The 16,048-nt window shown below is 51.1% G+C and overlaps 3 protein-coding genes across 3 annotated transcripts in view; 1 reads left to right on the forward strand and 2 right to left on the reverse strand.

Annotated features, from left to right (window-relative positions):
* The window catches only part of DDX11 (DEAD/H-box helicase 11), a 20,879-nt gene extending 20,025 nt beyond the window's left edge, over positions 1-854 (reverse strand). Inside the window, exon 1 of the mRNA XM_063319046.1 lies at positions 723-854. The gene's annotated coding sequence lies outside the window, so the exon portion shown is untranslated. The remainder of the gene's footprint in view (positions 1-722) is intronic.
* LOC134510620 (acrosin-binding protein-like) overlaps positions 1-10,530 on the forward strand; it is a 10,566-nt gene extending 36 nt beyond the window's left edge. The window contains exons 2-5 of the mRNA XM_063323938.1: positions 265-413; positions 8,637-8,852; positions 9,226-9,320; positions 9,886-10,530. Coding sequence (XP_063180008.1) covers positions 265-413; positions 8,637-8,852; positions 9,226-9,320; positions 9,886-10,386 — 961 coding nt within the window. The 3' untranslated portion in view covers positions 10,387-10,530. The remainder of the gene's footprint in view (positions 1-264; positions 414-8,636; positions 8,853-9,225; positions 9,321-9,885) is intronic.
* LOC134508043 (zinc finger protein 501-like) lies at positions 969-3,801 on the reverse strand. Its single transcript, XM_063319114.1, has 2 exons — positions 3,695-3,801; positions 969-2,404 (listed from the first exon to the last, which is right to left on the reverse strand). Exon 2 carries the CDS (start codon positions 2,388-2,390, stop codon positions 969-971), a length of 1,422 nt encoding a protein of 473 aa, XP_063175184.1. The 5' UTR covers positions 2,391-2,404; positions 3,695-3,801.
* Positions 10,531-16,048: the final 5,518 nt, after the last annotated feature.

A 16,048-nucleotide genomic window follows, 5' to 3' on the forward strand; every position in this document is an offset into this window, starting at 1 on the left:
GTTAGCGTAGTAATAAATGCAAATAGAGTAATTCCTAACTGTTAACACTGGACTTCATATGTTAATATTTTACAAACAACTAAAGAAGAGTACGCAATTGTAAAAAAGGACTACAAAACCGCAAACAACCTCTGGACTACCAGTAGGAACCCATCGGGTACCAATTCCAACTCTGACATCTTGCAGGGGGGTATTTTTTTTTTTTGGTTAAACAAGGTAAGGCCACATTTTTGCCCACGTTTTGTTGACAGCCCACGTTGGAAGGTGCATCGAACCAGCAGGGAGAAAACTGACACAGACTAGCCACGGGCCACGTTCCGACTGGAAACGCACGAGCATCCCTGTTTCCTGGGCACAGCCACGACCGTCCTGCGTAGCTCAGCTGCCACGTCAGCCAGGCTTGACGTGCGGAGGTAGGAATTCATTGTCCCATGTCAGATTTGGAAAAGAGGAAGAAAAGACAAACAGATCGAAGTTCAGCTCCTAGGCCTTAGACTCAAAAGATTTGGAAGCGCCTTGTCAGACACTGTGTAAACTTACTACATTCATGAAAAATAAGGGAAGGTAACAAAAAAAGAGAGTTCCTAAGATTCCTACAGTGTCTAACAAGCCAAAGTTTTGAGTCAGAACCAACCTGGAACTTTTTATTTTCATCTTCACTTTAGTCGAAAAGTTATTTTACAAGACTGATTCTCCCAGTTGCTATTCTACCGCGTATTTACCTGGTGCCCATTCCTCAGGCTCTCAGCGCTCTTCCTAAACCACCAGCGCTCAGCTCTTAGGACTAACTCCCTGCTTCCAGACCTCCTAATGGTTTTTGTGCTGCTGGGCTTAAACACCCAGCCCCGACACTTAGAGTTACCACAACTCCAGTCAGTCTCTTCCCGCTGTGGTTCTCATCACCCACCTTCTTCAGGTGCCCCCAAACACTGCTTTTGGTTCCTGGCCCAAACACCCGCTCCAGCCCTTTATGGCAGAAGTGAGCGGGAAGTGAGCATTCTCCTACCCACCGTACATTTATAAGGTCTCTTGGCCAGGTGGATTTTCAAATGCACTTTAAGCGTCGAGCTTTTCCGGAAGCTTTTCCCACACTCGCCGCACTCGTAGGGCTTGGCTCCTGCGTGGATCCTCAGGTGGGCACCGAGGGCTGAGCTGTGCCTGAATGTTTTTCCGCACTCCTCGCACTTGTAGGGTCTCTCCCCGCGGTGGATCCTCAGGTGGACGTTGAGAGCCGAGCTCCGACGGAAGCTGTCCCCGCACTCCACGCAGATGTAGGGCCGCTCCTCGGCGTGCGTGGTCTGGTGCTTGGCCAGAGTGGAGCGGTCACTGCACCTCCGGCCGCACTCAGCGCACTGGTAGGGGCTGGGCAGGAGGCCGCCGTGGTACATGGGCAAGGCCTTCCCACCGTGGATCCGGCGATGAGTGGTGAGTGCTGAGCTCTGGCTAAAGCCCTTCCCGCACACAGGGCACTTGTAGGGCTTCTCGCCCGTGTGCGTTCGCATGTGAGTCACCAGCGAGGAGCTCTGCCGGAAGGTTTTCCTGCACTCGGTGCACTCATATGGCTTCTCTCCCGTGTGGATCCTCTGATGCCGAATGATGGCTGAGCTGTCCCGGAAACGCTTCCCGCACTCCTGACACTTGTGGGGCTTCTCTCCGGTGTGGACTCTCCGGTGTATGATCAGGGAGGAGCGGTCACTGAAGCTTTTCTCGCACCGGGGGCAATGAAAGGGTTTCTCACCCTTGTGGCTTCGCTGGTGGACGATGAGATGCGAGTTCTGGCTGAAGCTCTTCCCGCATTCGTTGCACTGGTAGTGTCTCTCTCCCGTGTGGGTCCGCTGGTGCCTGATGACATTGGACCTCTGGCTGAAGGTCTTCTCGCACTCGTTGCACTGGTAGGGCTTCTCACCGGTGTGGATCCGCTGGTGTTTGATCAGGTCCGAGTTGCGGGTGAAACTCTTCCCACATTCAGAGCAGCTGAAGGGTTTCTCTGCCAGGTGGATCCTCTGGTGCTGGCTCAGGTACGAGCTCCGGCTGAAGCTCTTCCCACATTCGGGACACTCGTAGGTTTTCTCTCCCACCTGCTGAATCCAAATGGCACCGTTCCCACACACAGGTGGGTCTGGCTTGTCCCCAGCAAGGATAACCTTGCTGATGTGGGCGCTACCACTGTCCTCGCACTCCCAGACTTCCATCCCACAGGGAGTTACCATTCCCAGTCTCTTTCCAAAAGATGTCTCCACCTCACTTTCCATCTCCATCTCCTTCTTGCAGTCCTGTCTTTGATCGGTGTCCTGGAGGGTATCTCCTGTGAGCTTTCTGGAGGGGAACAGATGCAGTTCAGCTCTGATAGGACTTTCCTGATGAAGCTTGCCCTTCTGTGTGTCGCCCATGGTCTTGTCACCTGCTGGAGTGAACAGAGGAACTAGCAATAAATAACCCCCCCGGCTTCTCTGTGGGAGGAGTCCAACCAGGGCAACCGCAGAGACCTGCTGCACGTCACCTGCCATTAGCTAACAGCCCAGGAGCCAGCTCCTCGGTATCTTCTCTGGGCAGAATGAGGGCACGGAGACCGAGGAGCATGGGAAGCGAGTGTGACCCGAGGATGGGCGGCCACTGTGGCACAGACTGCAAAGAGGGTCCTCTGTCATAAAGTCACAGCCCTAAAGGACAAAACCTGTCACTTGCTTGTCCTCAAAGTTCCTGTGCCTAGCGAGGTTAGAGGAACATCATCACTGCTCTCCTCAACAACCCCCACTGTAGCTGCTTCTCTTCCCGTTGCCTATGAATCACTGCTCTTCTTACGGCACTCCCATGCTTAATCAAGGAAGCAGCCAACACCACAGGAACATTCACCCTGCCAAGTAGACTATTTTCTTTCTTCTTTCCAGTCATAGCCCTTTTCCTTAAAAAGAAAGCCCTACATATTCTGCAGCAAATGGTATCTGGATTTTGTCTACAGAACACGTAGGCAAGTGGGTGGAACGGTGAACTGTTTTATTAACCAAGCATGGAAATTAACATTTAGACTGAAACATTTAGAAGCTCCTGGTTTTTTATTAATTATGTGTATATGGAGAACACACCTTGGAAATGGATGCTGGAGTGTCAGGTAAGCCAATTAGCTGGGTGGCACTGCTCACAGAAGTAACATCGTCCTCTTACATGTGGGAGGTCAGAATATGAGACAAATGCAGCAGGATAAACCCCTCAGATTTTATTTCACGTGATCTGCTGATTTTGGAAGACAACACCACACTAGTTATACTGATTTCCAAAGTTTTGTTTACAACACTCAGGGCTGAGAAACATTTGTAGTACAAATAAAGGTAGAACACCAGCCCAAGGCATGCACCCCAAGACAGCAAAGTGACCAATAAAACATTTAAAATGTTCTCAGCGTGAAAGGAAGAAAAAGCCACACTTTGGTTAGTTATGCCTTCTAACATTCTGAGTATAGTCTTTGCTGAAAAATATATAAGATTTGATTTCATTTTGGATAGGCTCTTTTTTAAAGGATGTTAGATTCTCCAGGAGCGTGTTTCATCTGCCTACGAATCTGCCTGAAAGCAGAATCTATATAGCATGGGAGCGGAAGAGGCAGGATGAGCGTAGAGCGTGCAGCACAGCACATGCCAAATTTTCAGCATTCAGCTCTTTTCTTCCCTTCCCAGACATGCTCTATGGAATTTCTCACCTTGTGAGCAGTCTCTCTACTGTCTCGGTGTTTAGCTGCTTCTGGCCACAGAGCTGTTTCTCTTCACTCCATCCAGGAGGTTAAAGCCCAGTCAGGGACTGCAGATCCTGCTCAGAGGAAAGAAAACAGATGTAATAAATACCCAGCATATTAGCGGTGCTGTAGAGTGAGATTACAGGAGAGTAAGTATTTAGGAGACGAAAGCAACCTAGACCAGAGAAAAATGACACCCAGACACAAGAGTCAGGGTCACTGTCTGCTCTGCCACACATCGTGACGCCACCGTTTAGGTCCAGTAATGAGAGCCAGCTCACATAGCAAAGATGGGCTCAACTACACATGCTGCGGAGAGCTGCCTGCCAGCTTGCTGCCTTCTCACAAGTGTCTGGATGTTCCTTCTGCTGCGCTTCCAGACCAAAAATGCCTCCTACTGAGTTTTGCATAAGAAAAAAATATTGATTCCTCAAACCATTTTCTCTCCGTCCCCTTTCTTCCTAGTGAACTAAATGAGCACATAATGTAGTTAATGCTGTTCTGTTCTGCAGGCAGAGGAAAGGTGCTGCCTTCACAACTGGGCTGCCTTCTGCCACTGCCTGGCGTCTCATTTATTTCCTTTACCGAAGGAGTATTTTGCTTGGTTGCTCTCAGTGGCCCAGCCAGGCACGCACAGCTCTGGGTGAGAGAAGAGATTTTGGTCTGCTCACACATTATCGACAGCAGCAGTCCGAAGGCCGAATTTCCTGTCCTGTGGTACAGAAAAATGGCAATTTGGCTGCCTCGTTCCAGAAGGTGTTTACAGGGCTGGTAGCAAGAAGAAAAACACTCACACACAGACCTGTTTATGCATGAACACCGAGATGGTTTAATCCGCCAACATGCAGTGCCACTTCTCAAGGATCTCTTTTTCAGAGCAGAAGTAAGCTGCACAAGAGCGGGATTTGTGGGAGAGAAAATTAGGTCACCCATTTAGCTTTAGCACTACATTTGTGCAGTGGTACTTGTACAGAGGCATTTTAAGATGCTGAGGGCTCAGTGACATCCTAGAAATGTACAGGTTACAGAAAGAAAATGCCTAAAAACCACACGTGTGCATGCCAGCTCTGCAATGGTGTGGCACCATTTTTGTCACGTGGATTTCCACCATGCCAGTACGAACAAGTGTAAAATTACTCATGACTGGGCGTTCGTCAGAAAAGGAAATGTAAACCAGCATCTTGTCCTTCCAAAATGATAAACAAACTGAACTGGCTGCTTGGTGGTGTATCAGAGGAGGGCATTGTGATAGACATTGGTTGCCAGGCCATCCCAAAGGCAGAGGGAAGACTTCCACACCTGCATAATGCCACGATGACAGAAGAAGGCCCCTGATAGAATGGCACGCTGACGTTTTGTTGGCTCTGCCTCAGCCTGGAGTGACGCCCTTCCTGCTCCCCAATGCCTCCTTCACAGTGGATTTGGTGGGCATCACCCCTTGGGGAGAGGATGTTTCCACTCCCCCCGGCAGCAGGCAGCAGCTGCAGGCTCTGGTCCCAGGTATGAGGCAGGGAAGCCAAGGTCTTCCTACCCATACGACATCTCCCCATCCACCTATGAGACAGTGCTGCTTTGCAAGCAAGCCTCACCCTGCTGAACCATCCTTCTGATTTCAGGAGGAGAGAAACGTCCTTCCGGACGAGCACATGGTCAACATGCACCCTAAAACTGGTGGGTGAGCACCTACAGAAGGCAGACAGCCGATGCAGGAGATGGCTGATGCTGTGCAGAGCCAGGCAGGTTGTGGGATACAGCAGAAAAGCACATTGTGTGGTGTGTAGTAAAGATCTGTCCCTAAACAAGATGGGAAACCTGAAACGCCACCAAGCACCTGACAGGGAGAAGGTGCTGGTCTCCAAAGAAACCATGTTTGGACAAAGCTGAGTCCCCAAGGAGCATCCTGGCTGATGAGGTACCCTGGTCCTTATGAGGAATGAGAGAGGTGACCTGTAACGTGGGGAGGTGATGGGCCACACCGAGCTCCCATGATGACAGACAGATGGAGGCCTCAAAGGGGCTGCCCCATGAAGGACATGGCTGACCAGGAGCAGGCGAGCCACCACCAAGACCACAAGCCTTGGGGAGGCAGGAGAGGCACGGAGAACAGAAACCTGCCATGGATGTCAACACGGGGAAACCAAACATTCTCTGTGGGGGCTTTCTCTGGGTTTGGACCCCGTAGCACAGCAAGGAGGCGGGCAGGCCCTGCTGCCACAGGAGGTGGGCCATGTCCAAACTCAGCCTCAGGCAGGCGGCTGACGCTGCCCTCCCCGGGGCAGGAGGGGAGGCAGAGGGCGGCAGGGGCAGCTGAGGGAGGAATGGTGGGAACAGAGGCGTTTGTGACACCACCAGCCGTGCCGCCTCCCCCAGGTCTCCTGGGCAGACCCAACGGGGCAGGAGGAGGACGCAGGCAGGCGGGCAAAGCAGCAGAGGTGACACTTTCGACAGCACAGGCTGTTACAGCACCGCTCGCATTGCGATGTCGGCCACATGGGCTTGTCTGGTTTTGTCCGGTGAGTAAGAAACGTCTCTCCTTCAAAACTGGTTTGTGAGGAAGGGCGGCCAACCCTCCCCCAACGCTCCTCAGCTTTGGCAATCTGGAGGCGAGAGGAAGAGACAGGAGCACCTTCGAACGCCTCAGGTGCAAAGACCTCAGGTGCTTAAAATGTTGCCAGTCTTCACCCATCGGAGCTAGTATTTTATTCATCAGGAAGGGCCAGAGAGTAACCAAGGAGCCGGGGAGAAGGACTTGAAGCTGGATTCAGTGGACAGAGGCTGGAGCAGAAACAGAGACTGGAGGCGCTATGGTGGGGACAGCTGGGCACATAAACCAGACACGAGCACAAAGGCAGAGATCTGGACTTGATCCACAAGGCCAGAAGGGAAGAGCTGGCCAGGTGAAGCAACAGGGGAGGCAGGAGAAAGAGGTCTGAGAGAAGACCTTGGTTAAAGACAAAGAGAAAAGGATATAGCTGGAAGAAATTGATAGAAAGGCCAGGCTGCTCTGGCCGCAGCCTGGTGGGAGACCATGGAGGGGTCCCATGTTCCCCTGCTTTCTGCAAACCCCCCCAGTCACCTGGCAAAGTGTGGTGCTCTCCTCTCCTATTGCCTCACCGAGTGCTCAATAACCCCCGCTGTCCTCTTGGGGAGAATGTTACATGGTTTTGTTTGATCCTGCTGCATCTACATCTTCCTGTGCAACCTGCTCTAGGTGACCCTGCTCTGGCAGGGGGGTTGGACCAGATGATCTTCAGAGGGCCCTTCCGACCCCTACCATTCTGTGATTCTGTGATTCTGTGATTCTGTGATACAGACACATAGGTGTTAATAAGATGGCATAGATGTTAACAAGATACAGGCCATGAGGAAGTTTTTAAGTTTGTTTTTACCAAAAGAAAAAACAAACAACAAAAGATGTCATAGGTTAAGACACTATGACAGAGGTTGCAAAGTCAAACTTGGAGCACACCTGAATCACAGTCATTTTGCCATCTTAGGTTTGTTCCCTTGTGCATGGATGTAGTACTCCAGCTCTTTAATTTCCTGGCTTCACTGTTTTCACACGGGTTTTGGCTTTAGTCCCTGGATGGACATTGCCTTTCTAATGAGCAGCTATTTGGTACGTTATGTCACCCTTAGTGTTCAGTGTTTGACTCTCTGATTTATTTACTGATCGCATTTGAACTCTGCTATAGACAGAATGACTCATTTCCTCATGAACTTTTAACATACTCTGTGTTTTAGAGCTTCACAGCTATTAATTGGTTTATAGTGATCTTGCAAATGGCAAAATGAGGGCAAAGAGGGATTAAAGTCAAAAACATCCACTACTTTTAGAATCTCAGTTTGAGACATCTCAACCCTGGCTTCTCAGAGTACACGCGCTAATGTAGCACTTACTTGCCATTCCAAATACACCACATGCAGATTCCAAAACTGCAAGAGAGCTCAGCCTTCCTATAAAAGGCAACCCACAAAGTAAGGAAAATGACATTAATAACATGCTCAGAAACTTGGTACTTGCCTAGCATCACACAGGAGCCTCTGTGGTATAGCCAGGAATAAAACCTACTTCTTGGAGGAGTATCCACAAAACTGCCCTTGCCCTTCCAGCATCTGCCTGACTCATTCTTCCATACACCTTCCAAGCTGTGGGAAATGAGGCAGATGACCTGCACATAGCAAGTGCCTAACCCCAGCGACTGATTCCCTGCCAGAGCAGGTCCATTCCCTATACTGAAGGAGCTGCAAGTCTCAAGGAAAGAAGAGTAGCTTGCTGTGTACTTGAAGAATGTATAAAAAGCATATGCAAGACGAGGTGAAATTAAGATTGCACATGACGCTTTTATTTGGGCACATCTAACCTCCAAATGTTTGATTTCACAAGCTTTCATAATGTTCTTTACAAGGAAGAACTGGCTGTAAGTTTTGCATGAGGGTTCAGTCCACGTTTGGACCATTGTAAGGGCATACACACATCCACTGGGGAATGCTCTATTAACTCAAGGGGTCTGGACCTACTTATCCAGAGGAAGAGAATTTTTAGAGGCCAAAATCTGGAAAGGAACCAGTCTCCTTGCTCCAGCCCTGACAGCAGAGCTACATTCCCAGTTTCAGCCATAACTTCCAAGACATTTCTCCCAGTTCAGGATTTGAATCTCCAGAGCTTTGGTCAAGGTACCTCAGCCGTGTACTGTCCCCAAAATCTTACACCCCTTTCAACATGGCGAGAAGAGGTTTTCCCCAGGTCTAGACCCCCATCTTGAGCCTGTTACTGCATTTCCCATGTGCTGGATCCTGCACCCAGAGAAGACAACAGAGATCTGGGTTCAGCCCTCCAGCTCCTCTGCATGTGCCATGGTTAGCGTTTCCTTCTCCCCCTGACTCCCTGCATTTTATTTTTCACCAGTGCTCTTGGGTTGGAGCTACACAGACGGCCTTCAGGCTGGGAAAGCGCAGCAGCTGGGAACACCACTCTCCAACCAGGAGTACCGTCAGTTCTTCAGGTCCCTCCGGGCCACCCACCGCGCCAGCACTGCCTGCCTCCTTCGTGAACTGTACGGCTGCCAGAACCCCCTGGTCCGGAGACTGGACGAGTACGAAAACCATGGAGTCATCCCTGAGGGTAAAGCCCAAGGGCAGGCAGATGGATGGGGGTCCTGCACGGCCAGCACTAGACCTGATTGCTGGAAGGGGAAGGAGACTTGTGAGCCACTGGAGGAGAGGGGTGGGTAGCGATCCTGCAGTGAGAAGACATCTGCTTATGAGCATCCTCTCTCACTCTTGATTGCATCCACGTGTGTCCCCAGGGCCAGCCTCCTCTCATGCCTTGGGTCATGGAGACGACCAAGAAGCGGTAGCGTTTCAGGGAGGCCCCTGAATGGCACGGTGGTTTTCATGGAAGATGCCATTCAACAGTGAGGTTATTACTGAGAGCTGGTGGGACCCCAGCACTGAAGTTTATCACTGAGTTTGTGTCTTTGTTTTCCTCTTTCTAGGGCCCATATGCTCTGAACTGCCAGGAACTCTTTTCTTCCCTGACTTCTGCACCTTTTCTTTTTATCGCTGTACTAGGAAAAGGTACTTCATTAAGGTGAGTTATTTAGCTGTTTCCTAAAGATCATGGTATGCTCTGAGCAATGATCAGGAAAAAGGGAGAGCCTTGAAAATAAGAAAGTGGGAAAACAGGAGGCTAAAAGACAGGGATGACAGAAGAGAGCCATGGGCAGCCCACCTTCCAGGGGTGCTCACACCAAGCTGACTAGCTGACAGATGGCACTTTTAGCCACTTGACAAAAAGGAGACTTTGGGGAAGGTATTCTTGAAGAAAATGAACCTCTGAGGACCACCTCAGCCCTTATCACCAGCTTTCATTCCCAAGCAAGATGAGACAATCTAGGCTACTGCAGGAGAAAGGGCGGGTGATTCATGGGAAGAAAAGTAAGGAGAAAGACAACTGGTGGTCACAAGAAGAGATTTGTGGGGAGACTTAACCAGGAAAGGAGATGAAGGTTTCTTTCCTGTCTTGGGCTCATCTTTGTAGGGAATGGGAAAGATGGGATTGTGCATTGAGTGCTAACCCCGCAGAACAGGGGGGTGGCTAGGTGCCTACTGCCCAGGCCCGCCATCTCCACAGAGGTGTGTTTTCTCCTCCACAGAGGATTGCATGCCCAGGAGAGACAAAAGCTGAGCTGGACAGCACACGAGCCTTCAATGGCATGACTAGGAGCAGTGATGCCATGTTGTCCAGCATCTTTAGTCGCCAGCCCCTATTTCCGACACCTCCCACAACGGCCCAGCCAGCCCACCCCATCCCTCACACGGAAATAGCTATGATTCCCAACTCCTTACCTGAGGTCACACCACGGTCGAGGAAAATGCAACTAAATCCTTCTGACCCACAAGCCACAAAAGTGGCAGCCAGTGGCCAGCAGCAAGGACAGATGCCCACCACTGATTTCCAAGATCTCCTCCTGAGGCTGCAAGACACCCATGTGCAGAGTGCAATGCAGACACTTCAGCAGTTGTTGACCATGGGGAAAGCAGTGGGGGAGGAAGAGTTGCAGGCTGCCGCCCAGAAGCTGCTGGTGGCCCTGAACCATGCAGGTGTGTCTCAGTCAGCAACCAGCACTGATACAGGACACAGAAGAGAGAAGTGAGCAGCAAAGGAGGGTCAGCCATTGTGGCTCTTCTACGTGGTGTCGAGTCAGACACGCTGTCTCAGGGATGTATGGGAAGATGGAAACAAGTGAAGGTGTCCTCCTTCCTAGCCCTCAGGCATCGTCAAGGTTGACAGTGCTTCCCCAGGCCAACAGTGTGGGAACCAAGGGGAAAAGCCATCTTTTCCGCGTGCACGGTAAAACCCAGGCATGTGAAATGGTATCGCTCAGGATTCAGGGAGACAGATGTTCTCCCCTCGGCAATAACTGTATTGAAGAGATACTGTCTTCTACCCGCTGTTGTTTGATTTGGGAGATGACTAGTCTTGAATAAAGCAAGATGGAATAATAACTATTTTTTCCTGCTTGGGGTTGTACCTCTACCACTATCTATCTGTCCTTGGCTGAGAGATGGGGTTTGTTGTGTCATTCAGTGAATGTCATGGGAGAACACTAGTCTTTCTTCATGAAGTATAGGTGTTTCTGCTCAGAAGCATTAAGGGAAGAATCTTCTTTGGAAGTATGTGCATGAATAGACACACATATGCACACAAGGGGTGCTCTCTAACTGCAGGAAGGCCTTACCCTGCAAGGGAGCTGCTGGGCTAACATTCTCCTTGGATTGGTGTTTGCGTGTGGTTGTCACCTACTTCTGAAATAGATGCTATGAAACACACAGGATAAATATTCATATTAAGAATCTCCTCTTGTCTCTCTCAGAAAATCAGAGAGTCTGATTTATGGGAACTTTGGCTGAAGTGCTGTTCCTTTTATAAACACTGGATATACCTGTAAGTAAAACCATGTGAAGGCATCTGGAACCAGCAGTTGCTGCTAAAAGCAGAGTGGAAACTCTCCAGGAACCAGCTCTGCTTTTCTGTGTCTCCGCTCACAATGAGTTCAGAGCTACCTCAAACCTACTCTAAACTCCAGTGGTTGGTCTTGGCTTTTAAGAGACCCCCATTAAAGTGAGAATCATAGAATCATAGAATGGGTTGGGTTGGAAGGGACCTTAAAGATCATCTAGTTCCAACCCCCCTGCCATGGGCAGGGACATCTCCCACTAGACCAGGCTGCTCACAGCCCCATCCAGCCTGGCCTTGAACACTTCCAGGGATGGGGCATCCACAGCTTCCCTGGGCAACCTGTTCCAGTGCCTCACCACCCTCACAGTAAAGAATTTCTTTCCAATATCTAATCTAAATCTCCACTCTTTCAGTTTAAAACTGTTACTAATCCCCTACTCACCCCTCCTCCTACAGACCTTCCTGTAATCTGTTCCACCAAGGGCTGTGAGGAGAAAGGGGGCAAAGGCAGGTCTCCCGGGGGATGGACAACACCAAGCATATCCCCGTGGAGAGGGTCGGGGATGTCAACCTTCCCTTTACTCTGCCCCAGTGACACAAACACAGCTGAGCGAAATACAGGCTCTGCCTCTACCCATTGAAGGAAGTCCTCGGAAGATCTCAAAAACAGGTCCTCCACTTGTCCTGGGAAGAGTAGTCTTTCACAGGGCCAAACGCAGGTCCCACATGGGAAAAGTGCAAGCCCCTGAACAGGAGTGTTGGCTTGCTTTCATATGGAGGACTGCCCAGCACATAGCCCTTACTGTGTGGGACCCTAACGAAACACCAGCTGCTCTGGCCTCACCAGGGCACCCCAGCTCCTTCTCCCTAGAAAGAGCCCAAAGCTGCCGCATGCAGGCACCGGGGCTTCGCATCCCCTCCGGCTGCCTGGACAATGACAGCTCCTCCAGCCCCAGCAACGGGGCAGCCCTTGCAGCACCCTTGCCTGCCACCACCACCCTCGGCTCCCGTGCCTTGGTACACGCGTGGGGTGCCCAGATTTGTCCACAGGGAGCCGAACGTGAGTGAATTCCCTACCCAGATGGCTCCGGCCGGGCCCTCCGCGATGCCACCTTTCGGCTGCCCTCCCCTCCGGGGGGGCGGGGGGCCGCAGGCCGCGGAGAGCGGCTCACCCCCGACCGTGCCCGCCCGCCCCTCATCGGGCGGGGGGTCCCCGGCCCCTTGCCCGCCCCCGACCCAGCGCCGCCCGCCCCGGTCCCCCGGCGGCCGTGACAATGTCACCTCGTTCCCCCACCGCGGCGAGACGCCGCGCTCCCGGCCCGTTACTTCGCGGGGCTCCGCTCGCCCCGGCCCGGCCCCCTCTGCATCCGACCCCGCTTTTGTCGCGGCCGAGGAGCCGCGCTTTCCCCCCGGCGGACTTACCGGGGCCGGGGCCATGTGCGCGGCGGCGGAGGCGGCGGCGGGCGGAGGCCGAGGCGGGGGCAGCGGCGGCGGCGGGGCCGAGGGGAGGCGGCGGGGCAGGGGGGCGGCGGCGGCGGCGGGGCCGGGCGGCGGCGCTGCGGGGCCGCGGTGCGCCCCGATCGGCTCCGCTCCGCTCGGCTCCGCTCGCTGGTGTTAACCCTTGTCTGCGCCGGACGCGGCCCCGCCGCCTCCGACGGGGCTGGGGGAGGGGGGGAGTGTCCCCCAGGGCCGCCCCCGGGAGGGAGGCTCGGCCTCGGCACGGTGCGGGGCAGCGGAGACCCGCCGGGGGGGCGGCGGGGTCACTGTCAGCCTCGGGGACCGGGGTGTCCGAGGTCCCCGGCAAGGGGGGTGGCGGGGGGCGGGCGTGGGTTTGCGTCCTGCTGGGACGCTCCAGAGGCGAGAACACGGTCAGCTCCGGCCACGTCTCGTCCCTGTCCAGACACGGGGCGGCCAACAACATGGCACATGTCCCAGGGAACCGTGACCCCTGGATTTTCCTCCCCGTCCATGGTTTACCGTGCCCCCAGCCCCTGGCAGGTAGGGAAGCACCGATGCTAAAGTGAAAAGCCCAGAGCTGCTTTCTATCACAAACTCTTGGTGACAGGATGGTTATTTTCTTCCCTGGGGACGCTTTCCTGCAGGTGAGTGGAGGCTTCGCTCTGCTGCTGTGCCTAAAGGTTTTCTTCAGAAACAGATGCTGTCACCACGGCATCTTTTGCTGTTTGGGCACAGCGTAATGCATCCCAGGGCCATATGTGCAGATAGCTTATGCCACAGGAAAGGATCCATCCACTCCAGGTAAAATTTATCTGTTACCGTACGTTCTGCAAGTGCTGCTGATGCACAGGCGTTCAGCAGGGTGTTTTTTCCCCAGGGGAATGCAGGAATGGCTGTTCTGTTTAAAGGAGGCGCAGCAGTAAAGGGCTGAGGTACGTGGCAATGAGTTTCTAGCAGTGACTGAAATATTTTCTATGGGATTTGGGGAAGAATGGTGGGATACTGTTTACCAAGCCCTCCACACATGCAGCTGAATAAAAAGTTTATCATTTTTCAGGGGGCAACCGACTTCTCAGCGGCCTGTGGATGGTTCATTGACTCCTGCAGAAGTTTCTTAATCTTGAGAGATAGAAAAGCACTAATCACACAAGCAGAGAAGAATAACAACATGCCCCATAGGTGATTTCAAAAAAATTAACTTTATGATTCAGGAACTTGGTAAATACTGGGTGATTTCCTTATTTCTAATTGCCTCAGCAACACTAAAGGGGATTCTCATCTCCACCTTGACAACAAGAGCCCAACTGTCTTCCCTTCCGATCCATGGACAGCAACATTTCCAAAGATAGAGAGAGCAGGGTCATTCCTAAATACAAAGTCTAGCCTGACCAATGCGGTTTCTGACTCCAAAGGTATTAGACAGACATGGAGCTTGAGCAAATCTAGACTTTGCCACCTTCCCTTTGCAGCAGGAAGGACTTTGCACGCATCGCACATGCTTTCTAGTGAGTCCTGCCCCAGTTCCCTCTGCCTTTCTTTTGAAGACGACACTCCCTTGTAGGATAGGCGAGTAAAATTAATACCACTGGTAGCAAAAAGCAAAACAGTTGTGCAAAAGGTCCAGCTACCAGAGCATAGGTCCAAATATTGAGAGGTAAAGGAGGGAAGGGGAGGCATTTCTGATGGATGTGCAGAGTGAGATCTCTGCCTTTTATTGTAGAGAGTGCTGCCAAAGACCACACAAAGCACAGCTCTGATAACAAACTACATGGGACATGGGAAAAATCTGTTTCAGCAACAGTTTGTATCAAAAGCAGATTATGAAAGACCTAAATTGTCACTTATTACTTTGTGCTAATCAGTATTCCACAGTAAGAGCACTGGTATTATCAGCGTTTGCCATGTGATTTATGAGCCCAAGCCCAGTTATCACCTATGGCCTTTGCTGCAATCTTCCACCCTGTCTATGTTTTTGCCTTTCACTGGTATGCTGGTTTCTGCCTCCTGAGAGCGTACTTCGGTGAGTATCCTGTACCTGACTGGCTTGCGTCTCAAATAGAACTGTCAACTGAATTTTTCAAAGCAGTACCAGGTCATTAGCTAAATGTGCTTGACTAGTTTAAACACCACTCGGGAAACCCCCATTTTTAAACTCAAAATAAGGACCTGATGGTCCTACCTCTCACTGTTCAGCTGTTGCCCCAGCGTGCCCTGTAAACCTGGCTTCATACTAAATCAGTTCCACCATTTTTTTGGCAGCCGTTACCTTCAGCAGCCCAGCATAGTGGGTCCTTTCCACAGACATTATCCGTATGACACGACCGACTCTGCAGGCACACAAGAAAGCAGAAATTGTGAAAACACAAGTCATCCCACTCACTAGCCCCATGAAATCCCACCTCTTTCCCCACAAGTGCTGCTGTCTACAAATGATGTCAAGACACACCAAATTCACTCCATGGTAAAGAAATTTCGCCACCTGTTTGGGCAGAGGATGCCTCCACAAGCTTTTCAATGCCGTTTCTGACAGCAGTCCCACTGGGGGCACCTGACCACAGGTCCCACCGGAGTGCAGCCCAACAAAGCAGGTTTCATGACATCTTTATCAACCTTCTGCCGTTCCATCCGCTGCACAGGTAACAACAGCTGTTTGCAGCAGGCAGAGATTTTTCTTCACTGGGGATTCAAGAGCAGCTAGCGTCGTGCTTTCTCCACATGCCATTTATGGACCATTAAGCTTTTGTAGGCATTTCCTTATCTCTGCTTTCTCTAATTCCTTCTGTGTTGTGAGGCACCTGTGGCCGAGAAAAGTAGAGTTCGCCATAATACAACAGAAAATGGCTTTTCTGAGCCACATTACCCCTCATTCCTGCTACCTTTATCACAAATCAAGTCTTACAATATTTTCTCTGAAACTGAGGGCAAGAGCTATTAATTCCAGATAAAAGCGTATCATACATCAGCCTTCACTGATTTTCTGTCTGCCTGAAGGTTAATAGCAACACCAACTGTATTACACTATATAGTAATGAAAAAAAAGGGAAACATTACACATTCCAATTTAAGTTTAAAGGAAACTGGAGTCAATGAAAAAGGCTGACAAGTCTTACTTTGTGACTATCCAAAAACGTCCAGATCAGTCTCCTCAGATTGTATTTCACGGTCTCACCATACGAGTCCTCACCCTCATTTTCTTTTTTGTTTTAATCTTGGTAGTAATAGGATCACTATTTTCTAGTTTCCTTGATGGTTATGATCTTTGGCAGTCTCACACATCTTAAGAGCATATTCCTTTAGTTAAGGACTCGAGTCCTTAAAAAAATCTTCTTTGTTAATTAAGAGGTGAAAAAGCCCAGCCCACTATATATTAGAAAGAAATACTTTAAATAACTCTGAAA

The sequence above is a fragment of the Chroicocephalus ridibundus genome, chromosome 1 (assembly GCF_963924245.1).
Source record: "Chroicocephalus ridibundus chromosome 1, bChrRid1.1, whole genome shotgun sequence".
NCBI lineage: Eukaryota > Metazoa > Chordata > Aves > Charadriiformes > Laridae > Chroicocephalus > Chroicocephalus ridibundus.